At 38.6% G+C, this 14,058-nt stretch overlaps 1 protein-coding gene across 1 annotated transcript in view; it reads right to left on the bottom strand.

Annotated features, from left to right (window-relative positions):
* Positions 1–4,373: 4,373 nt before the first annotated feature.
* The window catches only part of bicdl1 (BICD family like cargo adaptor 1), a 50,182-nt gene continuing 40,497 nt past the window's right edge, over positions 4,374–14,058 (bottom strand). The window contains exons 7-10 of the mRNA XM_038281983.1: positions 13,570–13,713; positions 10,939–11,069; positions 7,630–7,750; positions 4,374–5,311 (exon numbers count right to left, since the gene is read on the bottom strand). Of these exons, the coding sequence (XP_038137911.1) occupies positions 5,144–5,311; positions 7,630–7,750; positions 10,939–11,069; positions 13,570–13,713 (564 nt within the window). The 3' untranslated portion in view covers positions 4,374–5,143. The remainder of the gene's footprint in view (positions 5,312–7,629; positions 7,751–10,938; positions 11,070–13,569; positions 13,714–14,058) is intronic.

Raw genomic sequence — 14,058 nt, 5'->3', positions numbered from 1 at the left:
TTCTGGCACAGAAAGTGGCCAAATAATACAAAAATGTATTTTTTCCTCTCAGAGGGAATCTGGCTGTCAGGGAGAGTGCTGGGCTTAAAAGTAGGGAAGCACGATATTGGGATTTTGGCCGATATCCGATATTTTAAAACTCATGTAGCCGATAACCGATATCGATACTGATGTTAAAGCTGGACAAAAATAAGTAGTCATTGAAAATAGCAGTTTTGTTATCCATTTCTGACACTTTGAAAAATAATATACTCAAATATATTTTCATATGCTGATATCAAATAGATTTTTAAAAACGCGGTATCGATCTATTTTACATTCAAAATCTGGTGAAATTTCATCGTTCTGTTACAAACTCTCGTGATATTTTGCAAATTCTTGTGAGATTTTGTTAGTAAAATAGATCGAAACCGCGTCAATATATCAACATATAAAAATATGGCAACATTTGGTGAATTTTCGGGGGATTTCGTAGCATAACGATGACATATAGCAATATTTCATTAGTAAAAGAGATTGATATGGTGTTTTTAAATGGCAATATATCAGCATATGAAGATGTTGGGATATTTTAATGTATCAATATTTTTTCCCTCGTCTTTAGAAGTTTTTAAGTCTGTAAAAAAGAAGTTTTTGAGGAAGAAGAAGAAGTAGTATTTTCTTATTTTTTTAGACTTTAGAAACTCAGAAGCTGATCAAATATCGGGTTGAATATCGGTGGGGTGGCCGATGTCCGATATTCAGTTTTAAGGCCGAAACCGATAGGGGGCCGATTATATCGGGCTTCCCTACTTAATAGAGCAGCAGAGCCTTCACTCAGCGCTGGTTTCTAGTCTCTTCCTTTCTTTTGAGTATTTTCCCTGACTTTTATTGGTCTTTGTTTGGTTCTCAGTAGTGATGGTGAGATGAAGCCTCATGAGGCATTGAACCGTTTGGCCAAATTGCTTCAACGATCCCCACAGTTCATGAGGCTTCATGTGAACATGTCACCACCTACTGGTGGAAAGCAAAACTACAGTTTGTAATAAAATCTGTGATTTTTTTTTTTCTTTTTCTTTTTTTGCAACTGCTCCTTTTTTCCCCTTTTAGGTTCCTTTGAAATTATTAATGGTTGGTGTGTATAATAAAATCTTTTGTAATTTTTTTTAACTGTAAAATTTCTTAGAACAATAATTTAAGGTGCACAGTTTTTCTGCTTTTTTAGTGAAATAAACTCAAGCAGACAGTGAAAGTGTTTGCGCTAATTGGGCAATGATGAGCAGAATGAAAGGTGTTAGTCGTTTTAATTCAAACACGATAGTTTTTCCACGTTTTTTGGTTTTAATCAGGTTGGAAGTTGTGTTCAACCAATCATTTGGCTAAACCAACCTAATTTACCCAATCTATATATCAATCTATATATTTCTATAATTTATCTATTTTTACTCGGGCAAAACAATGCAAATTAGTCTCATCAGCCAAAATACTTAAGTTTAATCACAACTTTCAAAAGTCAAAGACGAGATTTGAACCATCAACCTCTAGAGTGAAAGCCTGCCTATAAATTTTAAAATACGAATTAATAGTGACATGTTAACACTGACTTTTTCCGGTGGTTTCCATAGATTTGATCATTATATTGTTTATTCTAACCAAATTAGTTCTAACGAACTAGATTGGTTGTTTTTCCAACCAATCTATTCTTAGAATCTATCCAAACTCTATCCAGCTGAGAGCATCTCTCCTCCAAACTCCCACATCTTGACTGAGGCTATTTAGAAGCCTGTCAAAATTCTTGCGCTTCCCGAACCACTTCGCGAAGCGGTTGCGTGGTATAACTATAGCGAGGCCTCGGACGTCATCAACTTTGGCCCCTCCCCTAAAAAATCACGCCTCGACACGCGCTTCGGGAAAACGCCCCCTTCATTACTCGACACACGCCTCGAAGCCTCGACTAGTTTTCAGTAGGGTTGTCAAAAGTATCGATACTCAAAAAAGTATCGATACTGAAACGTTGTATCCGGATACAATTCTCGTTTTTAAAAGTATCGATACAGTGCCACCACCAGTGGCACCTAAGCAGTCATTCATCTAAAGTGCAGAATAGAGGAAAATGCACTTTCAGAACACTGTGTGATTGAATAATTCTGTGCACTTTTCAGTTTCTTTTCAGTTTTATTTGTATTTTATTTGTAAGCATACAACCTCAAAATATTGTTCTTATTGTTTATTATATTTATTTCTTGTATTTTATTTATTAATGAAAATATTTCTGTATAATTTTGGAGTCTTTGTTTTTATCCTTGGGGTATCGAAAATGGTATCGAGTATCGAAAATTTTCCTTAGTATCGGTATCGAGTTGAAAAGTTTAGTATCGTGACAACCCTAGTTTTCAGTATTTTTGAAGTTTGCATTTTTGCCTCTGTCCCACTTGGACTTTCATCAAATAATCCAAACTAATCTGTGCCCACTCCTCTGGGTCCTCAGGCCCCCACCCAACCTGACAGAAGAAACCAGCGCTGAGTGAAGGCTCTGCTGCTCTTCTAAGCCCAGCACTCTGATGAGAAAGATTACCTTCACCTGTGTGGCTACCCAGGTTCTCCACAAAGATCCTCTCTCTTGAAATGATGCATAACTCGCACACAAAGGAACCCTGACACTGGTCAGACATATATGCTGATTTACAGCATATTTCTGCATGAGGCGAAGCCTTTGCTCCTAAGATTTAGTCGTCGTTTCTTTGAAATTTACCAATAAAATCACCAAAATGAATAGAAAATAAGAATAACTGAGCAGCTTATGTAACGCATGCCGCTTACATCACCTGAAATGGTGTCACAATGACCTCTGACCCCTCCTTATAAAAGGTCAGAGCCTCTAGTTTCCAATGATGCTGACCATTAGGGGGCGGGGCTAACAATGAATACCTGCTGTTGCATTACTACAACAGAGTCACACATGTCAGGTGGACTTTTAAATCTAATTTTATTTGTTTACAAACCTATAAAACAAAAAAAGTATTTGTGAAAATATAAAGTTTTAGAAATGTTTAAGCGCCATTTGAAAGGCGTGTGGACGAAACACCATGTGACTGTGTTTGGGCCATTTCTATGGATAGATAAACATGAGCAGGTGTCAGTTTGGCTCATTACCAGGATCACCGGGCTTAAAGGAGTTAAAGGAGGGAGGAAATGTGATAAGTTGTATTTTTTTATACAAAATACTTATCCATTAATCAATAAATAAATTACTGAATACCTCCCCAGAAATAATTATTAAAAAATTATTGATGGAAGGTTTGTCTGAAAATGAACACAGATCTAAAACAGGAAACTATCCTTATTTACTAGTTTGTATTTTGCTGCTTAATACTAAATGAGCAAAAATTAGGGAATTAAATCAAGAAATATTCTTAATAAAGTAATAAAACAATTAATCTAAATATAAAATGCTGATATTAAACATCAGTGGATTCTCCAAAAAATGGGTTGATTGGCAGAAAAGCATTTTGGGTTTTAGTTACATGGAAACGTGTTAAAACTAAATCCAGTTTTAGACCTGCGTGAATTATAGAGAACAACTTAAGAACTTTCCTGCCTGATAACTGATCTTTTATTTTGGCGGGATGAAGCTCCAGTCGATGACAGTTGTTTTTTATTTCCAGTTATTTCTGGTTGTAAAATATGCAACTTTTTCACAACCAAGGATCTGATGGCTGAAAAGAGCATTTATGTCCTCATAGACAGTAGAGGATAGTTTTTCAGGGGGGGTCACTATGAGGCTGACCGGCTTTAAGCTCCTGCTGCAGGAAAGTAAATAGAAAAATGTAAAATGTTGAAGTAATCAGAGACTATTAGGAGATCCTTGGTTTTTATGGCAGAAAATAGTTAGGATAATAATGAGGAACCTTTAATTCTTTCTCAGACCCTTTAGAGCTTTTTCAGGATGCGGTCCAAACGAGTCGGAAGCAGCAAACCCAGAAACTGGGTCAGTTATAATATTTCAAATAGCTTCAATATTCAAAGAAACTTTATTCATCTGGAGCAGAGGATCCTGAGGATGATGAGAGAAAACATCTCAGCTCTCTCCTTTTAAAGGAAAAGTCCGGTTATATTCAGAATTCAAACTTCTGAAAGAACTTTAAATATAAAATATTACATCCTGTTCAATAAATGATCAGTGTTTTTATTTCAGAGTAATTTTCATGTGAATGTGTTTTACTGGAGGCATCCATGTTTGTCAAAGAACACTACTGCCACCTACTGGTTTGTGATGTGTCTAGTAGTTCCCATTGATTTAGCTTGGAAAGCGGGGAGAATGGCGCTAGGCTTACCGCACCGTGACGTCACTGCTGGAAGATGGCAGGAGGGAGGGGCTACTATATTTGGGCAAAAATGGCCGCTCCCAGACTAAGTGATTGTGATCATTAAATCCCCCTGAACGTATTAGTTTTAGGTATAAATAATGATCCATTGATTATTCTTTGCTGAACGGACTTTTCCTTTAACTGTTTCTTGGATCCAGGTGGTTCTTATTGTTTGGAAAATTGTGTCTCGGTGAACCGGAATGGATCCTGGTTTAGTTGGAATTTCAGCAAAAAATGTTCTGCTGCAATAAAAACGTTCACAGGCGGCCTTTTATCGTGTTTTTGTTCTTTAATCGGCTTCGGTTTGGGAATTCTCCCTCATCAGCCCAGATTTTCCTAACGAATGAATAAACCTGAGAGGCTCCCTATCACTGCGAGAACTCAGACCATCACTGCCAGCCTTCTCTACATATTCCGACTCTGAGCTTTGCCAGAACTCCACCAGGTTCTGGTCCAGACTCCTTGGACCGGCCCCTAGGATGCAAACTCTAACTCTACGTAGTTGGCAGTGGGTTTTATAGGCACTACAGGAAACCTTCCTCTATGGAGGTAAACTTTGTGACCCTGTCCTGTTCTGTAACAACAACCGGAGGGAGAGGGGGTGGGGTTCTGAGCCAGGGAAGAGTTGAACTTTTCCTTCATCCATTTTCATTCAGTTAGAAGCAGAATAATGAGCCATTTAAAGTGCAAAACTATCCTCACCCCCTCAACACCAGCATGTCTTTGGCTGTGCTGTTACCCACCGACTCCCTCGCCTCGTCCGTGTCCCTCTGACCTCCAGCTCAGTCCGGCGGGGCTCAGTTCTTTTTAAAAAAAGAGAAAAGTCTCTTGTCCCGCTCAGAGAAGCGGCGCGGTCGTCTCGGGGACTGACTCCTCGTTGACCCGGACAGCGGGGTGCAGACCGAGCGCCACTCGTCCTGGTGCTTGTCCATCAGCTGCTGGTCAATCACTCTGTGCATATCATCCTAAAGCCAGAGACAGCCAAGTGAACCAGAGAGGAAAATGAGGTGGAAGCTAACAGAGACAGAACCGGAGCAGGGATGGGATGAGGAAAGCTGGTTACCATGGAGACTGGGCCTGATCAAGTTAACTGTTCTCAGTCCTTCCTGTTCAGCAGAACTTTGGCCTAATGACTGAGGCCACCGTACCAATGCAGCACTTACCCAGATTCAGACCCAGACTTGGACTAGGCCATTCGGCACCCTGGTTACGACCCTGTAATCCTCCCCCTATTGATGTGCAACAGCTATAGCATTTCTAAGGTCAGTCATATTTTGTGGAAACACATCTACTTCCTTCAGACCTGCAAACCGTGAAACCCTCCTTCCAAATAGAGCTGGGACCTGTGAGACTCATCAGTAAATGAAGCTGCCTCTGACATCTATAGTAATAGTATAGTAATAGTAATAGAATCATCTGAGTGTCTAATATCCAAAACCATCTAGAGAGATTTTTTTAACCGTAGATCTACTAAATCTAGCGAGAAGTCTCTGAATTTCTACTTAGATTTTGGAATGGCCATGCTTATAGAGTCCATATTATAGACATAGCTCAGGAAAACCTGAGCTTTCTCTATAGTTATGCTGCTATAGGCTTAGACTGCTGGAGGACATAGGGACCCCTTTTTCATCATTCTTCTTCATTCTATCTCTATTCTCCCACTCTGCAGGATCTGTTAGTTCAATCTCTAACGTTCTGCTCTCTCTGCTTTTTTCTCATAGTAGCTTCATCTGGTCTGTTCCTGTTTGGCTGTGACTCCATCCTGGAGAGAAATATCAGCTGTGCTGCTGCCATCAACACCTTTGTTTCTAGATGTTGGAGCTTGGCCTGTTTTCCAGTGTAGTCCTGTTTCTCTGACTGTGACTAACTGGATGTGCTCTCTTCATCCTCTGACATGGGAGCTGGCTCGGAGCTCGTCTGCCTGGCTGTGTTTCCTGGACGGGGCCGCCTTTTACAGTTGCCTTTTGTATCTATGCTTCTTTTTCTATGTCTGCTTCTGTCTCCTTGAACCCCAGTGGGCCTCGGCAGATGGCCGCTCACACTGAGCCTGGTTCTGCTAGAGGTTTCTTCCTGTTCAAAGGGAGTTTTTCCTCTCCACTGTCGCTATAAGCATGCTTAGTGTGAGGGATTGCTGAAGAGTCAATGAGTCGATGCAATCAGCTGGTTTTCCTTAGATAGAAAACTTTGAATCAATCTGACTGGATGATCTGGTTCAATTGTCTCTGTAAAGTGCCTTGAAATGACATGTAGTATGAATTGGAGCAATAGAAATAAACTGAACTGAATTTAACTTTTAAAAATGTTGTCTTTGTAAAAACTAGATTAATTTTCAAATGGACATTTTTTAAATCAGATTCATCAAATTGATCTATGTTTATTTATAAGTTTCCTTATCTGATATGTTTATATTGCAACAACTGAGTCCAGTTAGAATAAGAAATACGCTGACTGGTTGTCTGTGCAGCTTTTAGCCACTAGGGGGCTCTAACAAGCCTCTACATCAAGCTGGAAATCTCTGGGTCCTGAATAAAAGACATAAAACCCATTTTTCCCAAAACAGAGCTTCATTCAGTTCCAGCTCATAGCAGCCAGCGTAGATCCGACCCATCGTCACCCAACTGTGACTAAAACGGCTGTTTGATGCTGACACGGAGCAGCTAAGGTGACCCCGGCCCAGCCTCCAAGCTAAAGTGAAAGTGCTGCGTTAGAGCGAGGCGGAAGAGGGAGGATGGAGACTTGGATGGTTCTGGTTGGAGGTTAATGGTTCAGAGACAGGAGCTGGATGAGTTAACCTCGGCATGGCATAGCTCAGCATGGCATGGCTGGGTTAGAGGCGGCGGGAGGGCGCGGCTCAGGGCTCACCTCTAAGGCAGGAGGGGGGGAGGTACCACGGTGGGGGGGGGGGGGGTGGTACTGAAGTTCAGAAAGGCCACTAGATCAGAAACCACAAGAGCCAAACAGTAAAGAGCCCTGAGGAGGCAAACTGTGGGCAGGGAGAAGACAGGAAAGAGCTGCTGGTTACAGGTGAGGAGAGACAGGCAGACACCTGCAGCGCTTTGACCTGCCGGGCTGCCGTAGAAACAGCAGGTAAGCTAGAGCTTCAGGGCGTCTGCAGAGCTACTGCTAGCTGCTTTCAGTTAAAAGCTACCTAAACTGTTAGAGGAAGGGAACGGCAAAGAGGAAGGTCAGTCTCCTCTCCCTCACATGGTGATTAAAGCCGCCTGAAGGGGCGGAGTTAAACTGCGTCTACAGAAGAACAGAGTGCGTTTGTTTCTTCACCCACCTGCCAAGCCTCCAGCTGCTGTGACAGGTTGAGTTTCTGCTGGATGGCGTCCAGAAGCTGGCTGTTCAGAGACATGATGTCTATTTTACATTTGGCCAGCTCTATTTCCACAGCTTTCTTCCTGGAACACACAGACACACACAGCTGAAGGCAGCTTGGCTGTCTTTAAAATACACAAAGAAAAAAAACCAAACAGAAAATAGTTTGGAAAAATGTTGGGAATCTAGGGCCACTGAAAAAAAAAAGTTAACTCATTTTAAAATTTTATTTCAGTTTAACATGGGGGAAAAAAGTAAGAATTCTGACTTTTTTTATTGTCAATTTATGTCTAACGACAGCCTAACTTATGCATAACGCACAGCAGCATAATGCCCATGAAATGAAGCAAGGATCATTTCAAGGGCATTACTAACGGTGGTGCCACCAGGGGGCAGCCATGGCCACCCTGTGTAATGCCCTTCACTGGTCAGTGTAAACTGTAGCAGCACCAGTTTAGCATTTCATCCCATTATGCAAAGCCAGCGATGTAACTTAAAGAAATCACACAATAAACCAAGATATGAGCAGGTGTTTACTTAAGTGTTTATGATTTCTACAGGCAGGTTTACCACACTAGATTCAATCGCTGAAAGAATGGTTTTTAGTTTCAGTGGCCACCCCAAGATTTTTAGTGCCCCATCTAGGGATGGGGATCGAAACCCGGTTCTATCAAGGACCCGGTTCCACTTTTTTCAAAACCCGAAAATCAATAACGTTTGGGCTTATCGATACCACTATCGAGTCTGGTTGTTTCACAGAAACATTAAAGAGTGTAGATATTATCGAGACGATGTGCTGATGTTCAAACCCAGCTTCAGAATGAGGAAGAAGGAGGATTTAAGGGACTTTGAACTAGTGGATGTTGTCACACTGGAAAAAAATCTAAGTCTAGATTAGTCATTTTTTCCTAAAATAAGTAAATTTGTTCTTGGATCAAGCAGGTAAAAGAGACATTTTGCTAATGGAACAAGACCATTTACATTTAAAATAACATAATTGCATTGTCTTATTTTAAGTGCATATTATCTAATTATATTATTTTAAGACTAAAAATACCCTTCCCATTGGCAAACTATGTCATTTACCTACTCAAATTAAGGGTAAATTCACTTAATTTAAGACATTTTTACTTATTTTTAGATCGTTTTTCCAGTACAAGCGGTCTGGTTGGACCATTTTCCATTTCCACACGCAACCATCTCTATTGTTTACAGAGACTGACCCCAGAATGGCTGCTCTGTGGGAGCCAGGGGTCCGACTGGTTAAGACCAAAGTATGCAAAAGAGGAACTATGAACTATTCTTAACAATATTTCTGCAAATCGATCCTTATCTACCATCACTTGAAAAACGATCGAGAAATAAGTACAAATTTCAAATTATGTGTATTTACCCTTTTTTTGAGTAGGTAAAGGAGATGATTTGCCAGTGGAATGAGTATTTTTACTCTTAAAATAAGATATTTAGATAAAATGCACTTGAAATAAGACAATGCAATTGTGTTTTCTTATTTTAAATGTAAATTGTCTTGTTCCATTGGCAAAATGTCTCTTTTACCTTCTCAATTCAAGAAAAAATTACTGATCTAGGTTTTGATTTTTTCCAGTGATAGATATTCCTCAATGTTCACTGGAAAAAATGTAAATCTAAGTAAGTTTATTTTTCTTAAAATAAGAGCATTTTTTCTTCTATTAAGCAGTTAACTGACACACTTTGGCAATGGAAAAAGGCCATTGACGTTAAAAAAAACAAAACAACAACAACTGCGATCTCTTATTTCAAGTGCATAATATCTAATTATCCTATTTATACTTATTTTAATAGAAAAAATGCTGATTCTATTGGCAGATTATCTCATTTACTTGCTCAAATTAAGGGTAAATACTCTTAATTTAAGACATTTGGACTGATTTTTAGATCATTTTTTGTAGTGTTCTGTTTCAGTCAACACTGCAAAAAATTTAAATCTACATAAGTCGTTTTTTCTTGCAATAAGTGCATTTTTATCTTGAATTGAGGAGGTAAAAGATACATTTTGCCAATGGAACAAGACAATTTAGATTTAAAATAAGAAAACACAATTGCATTGTCTTATTTCAAGTGAATACTATCTAATTATTTTATTTTAAGAGTAAAAATACTCATTCCATTGGCAAACTATCTCATTTACCTACTCAAATCAAGGGTAAATACGCTTAATTTAAGACATTTTTACTTATTTCTAGATCGTTTTTCCAGTGAAGGTCCAGACCTTAAATCACTTGGACAATAATAAGACCTTAAAATCTGCTGCTGTTTGCTCTCTGTTCTGTCTGACGGAGCTCCATGCAGTTTATGTGCTGTTATTTTACAAAGTATAAACTCAGAAGGAGGGATTTAAAAAATCCAACCTGCTCTTTTAATTTTTCATAAAATCCAGAAGAAATACATCAAGTTTCAGTTGTTAACCTGGGAAAGTTAAAGGGGTGTAAATACTTTTAGACTTTAGATGAAGAAGAAGGCCGGATGATTCTAACATAATTAAAAATGGTATTTAAACATGCTATCATCTGCTGCGTAATGCGATCAAATTGGAGAACAGGAAGGGATAAAATGATCTCTGTACACTAGAAAAAATTGAAATCTACATAAGTAATTTTTTCTTAAAATAAGTGCATTTTTTCTTGAATTTGGGAGGTTAGTGAGACACTTTGCCAATGGAATAAAACAATTTACATTTAAAATAAGAAAAAACTAATTTATTGTCTTATTTCAAGTGCATATTATCTAATTATCTTATTTTAATAGTAAATATCCTCATCCCATTGGCAATTAATTCTTATTTACCTACTCAAATTAGGGGTAAATACACTTAACTTAAGACATTTTGACTTATTTCTAGATTGTTTTTTCAGTGTAGCCTCAGGTTCATCCCTGACTGTAGCAGCGATGCTACCAATATACGCTCAGATGAAGAGTTTTCTCCGCATCGACAGCAGCTACATGAATGAAAGTTAGAATTTCATGATTTATGTTACATAAAAACACAATATTTTAAAAACAAGCATTAACCCCTCTAAAAAAAAATCAATCAGTTCAAGTAAACGAAGAGTAAAAATGTAAAAGCGGCGCCATGCTGGTTTTCTGGATTGTTGCGTTTTATTTTTGTACTGCAGGTCTGTGGAGGTTTTCTAGCCAATCGGAACCATTCCGATAAAAACGTGTAAATGCTCATAGTTAGCGCCGGTGTGTCGCTCCGACCACCGTTTGCGTTCGCTTTGTTTGACCCTACTTGGCAATGGCGTCGTCTCTGTCTCTGATGGCGCTCTGCAGCTGCTCGCTGGGTTCTCGGACATCAGCCATCGCCCTCATTCGCACGTTGTCTTCTCGGAGAGAGCAAATCTCAACCGACAGCAGCGCCATCTGGAGGTGGCAAAGGGGGGTGAAACATGAAGTTAAAACCCACCTAATTGGAAGCAATCCTCATCAATTTTGCATTCCCAATAATTGAGGAACTGTAAGCCCAGATTTCATGCCTGATACGTCATTTGAAAGCAAACACCTTCTAGTTTCTGAAAATTTAAATAAAAATAGTTTTACTAAAACACAGCCTAAGCTGCATCAGTTCAAACTTTGACTCAAAGTTGCTTTTTTTGCTTCTTGAAAATATTTTTGAATTTTTGTTTTGCATTTTCTCTACATCATGTCAAACACAGCTGCAGAAATTTTCAGACCTCTAGGTAAAAACAAAACAAAACAAAAAACAAACGTTTGAGGAAGTAATCTTATTAGCAAGATGCTAAGTTTTAGTTATGACCAGCTAACTTTTCTGATGTAAAAAAAAAAGGATGTTATGTGGGGATTTTCTCATCATGTAATATTTTATTATGAATATTATGGATTACTTTTAATCTGTGGACCCTAATGGATGAATAGAGTATAAACAATTGAAGGTTGGATTTATAAAACGATTTCTGGACGCCTTCAAAGGTCTGTTGTTGTGGCTTCTTTGTCATGTTTACATTTTGACATGCTGCTATATCTGTGTTAATTGTGCTTTGGTGCTCACTGTGTCCATAAAATGAACTTGGTGATTGGATTATGGAGAATCTAAGCTTTCTAACGATATCTAACATGTCTATAGTGGTAAACATTTTAGTGGTGTAATTTCCATGTTTTCTGAGTTGTTAGTTGTAAACGCTTTAAAATAATGGATTTAATGAGGCTTTTCAATCATTCTACCACCATGTTAAACTGTGGATGACGTCAGCAGGATGTTTGCAGGACTTTTTTTGGTGCAAAGAGAAAAAAGTATGTTTCTTTTGAGGAATGAAGGCAGCATTAAAGATAAGTCCTACGTTACAATCATGCATGCATGATTTTCTGCTAATCCCTGCAGTGAGGCCTGATTATTACCTTCACTGGCTCTGCTCCTTTAGAAGAAACATTTTTCTACATACGGTATGATAGCAGTCAATGAAGACCGTGTCTGTCTTTAATCTATTAGAATAGAAGTTCATAAGTTAGAACTTTTGCAAAAATACAGGTATGAATCAATAATTTAGGAATACATATCTAAGACCCCGATGAAGCTGCTGCACTCCTGACCAGTTGGTGGCAGTAATGCACCTGAAGGTTGGTCACAAACCTCATTTAAATGTGAAGGAGAAGATGAGCATATTATATGCGGCAACTGTGTGATGCCATCATGTCAATATGGACCAAACTCCCTGAGGAATGCTTCCAGCACCTTGTTGAATCTATGCCACCAAGAATTGAGGCAGTTCTGAAGGCAAAAGGGGGTCCAACCCGTTACTAGCATGGGGTACCTAATAAAGTGGCCGGTGAGTGTAGATTGGTTGTTTTTCCAACCAATCTAGTTGGTTAAAACTATTTTAGTTAGATCAAACAATGTAATGATGAAAATCTCCGCTGGGCACAGTTGTAACTTTGGTGTTAAGTATTATTGTTGTCTGTTGAACAGTAATCAATGTTGGTGGCACCATCTGTAAGACTTTTACCCCTGAGGTTGATGGTTCGAGTCCTAAGTTACGATTATACATAACCAGTATTTTGGCCAATGTGACTGATTTGTATAGTTTAGCCCTAATACAAATATAGAGTGGGTAAAAAACTGCCAAATTAAATTGGCTGGTTTAACCAAAAGACTGGCTGAACACATAACTTCAGACCCAATTAAAACCAAAAACTGTGGAAAAACTATTATGTTTGAATAAAAATGACTAACACCTTCCATTTTGCTCATCATTGCCCAATTGGCACAAACATTTTCACTGTCTGCTTGAGAATATTTCACCAAAATGGCACTGGAATTATAGAATTATTATGGAATTATTTATCTCTTCTAAGACATTTTACACCCAAAAAAAATTACTTTTTTATTCTATTATACAAACAAATCATTAACAATTTCAAAGGAACTTAAACGGAAAAAAAAAATAAACAAGAAAAACAATTGCAAAAAAAACCCCCAAATACTATTTGGCTTCTTCTTCTGCTTGTTTAATGGCGTTTGGTGAAGAATCTTCAGGTGCATTACTGCCACCAACTGGTGAGGAGGTTAACAGCTTCTCACATATGTGATTCATACCTTTCAATCTGAGATTCTTACTTTTAAATTTGCGATCTGTGCTCATAAAGCTATTAGTTATTCAAAGTGTTTCATTTGCAAACATATAACTTTGTCATTTCTATCCACAACCTTTTAAATTCTACTCTCACGGATGAAAATCTAATGTCACACCCATGAATGAGAAGGAAGAAAAACAAATCTTAAATGTATTTAAATGATTGACTTACCTTCCCAAATACAACCAACAGTACATGTTTTATGTTTCTACCCCACAGCCCCCGCTGGCTAAAGTCCACAGTGGGTGACAAAGTGAAGCCGGGCTTCAGGTACCTGATCGTGCAGCTGCAGTAGCTCCTCCTCGTTGCTCCGTGTTTTGTGCTGCTCCGCCTCATACAGCTCTCTGATCTCCTGCAGTTCTTCTCCTAACTTCCTCACCTGCTCCTCCAAAGCCTCCTCATCACTGCGGTGTGAACCCTTTCAGAGGGGGACAAGAATCAGATTTACAGAAAACCAGGTAGCATCTTATTTGGCTTTTTTTTGTTTTTTTTTTTTTACAACAAATACAAAAACAAATTCCAGATCATTTCTACCATAAGCTCTAAAAAAGGTTCTACTGTCTGAACATCTTATGATCCTTTTAACTGTCCTCACGTTGTAATTTGGTGATTATTACCCAGAAGTTAATGATGACTTCAACTGTGAATGAATGATTTTACGCCGCCGTGGTTTTACTCTTGCTGTATAAGATTGCTTTATGTTTGATATGATGTTCTGTGTGGAAGTAAAATGCAAAGAACGACCAAGTAGAAAACACAGAGG

This window comes from Cyprinodon tularosa, unplaced genomic scaffold, assembly GCF_016077235.1.
Source record: "Cyprinodon tularosa strain WSP-4 unplaced genomic scaffold, ASM1607723v1 ctg178, whole genome shotgun sequence".
Lineage (NCBI taxonomy): Eukaryota > Metazoa > Chordata > Actinopteri > Cyprinodontiformes > Cyprinodontidae > Cyprinodon > Cyprinodon tularosa.
Note: the sequence above shows the minus strand (reverse complement) of the source record. Positions and strands in the feature narration are given on the sequence as shown.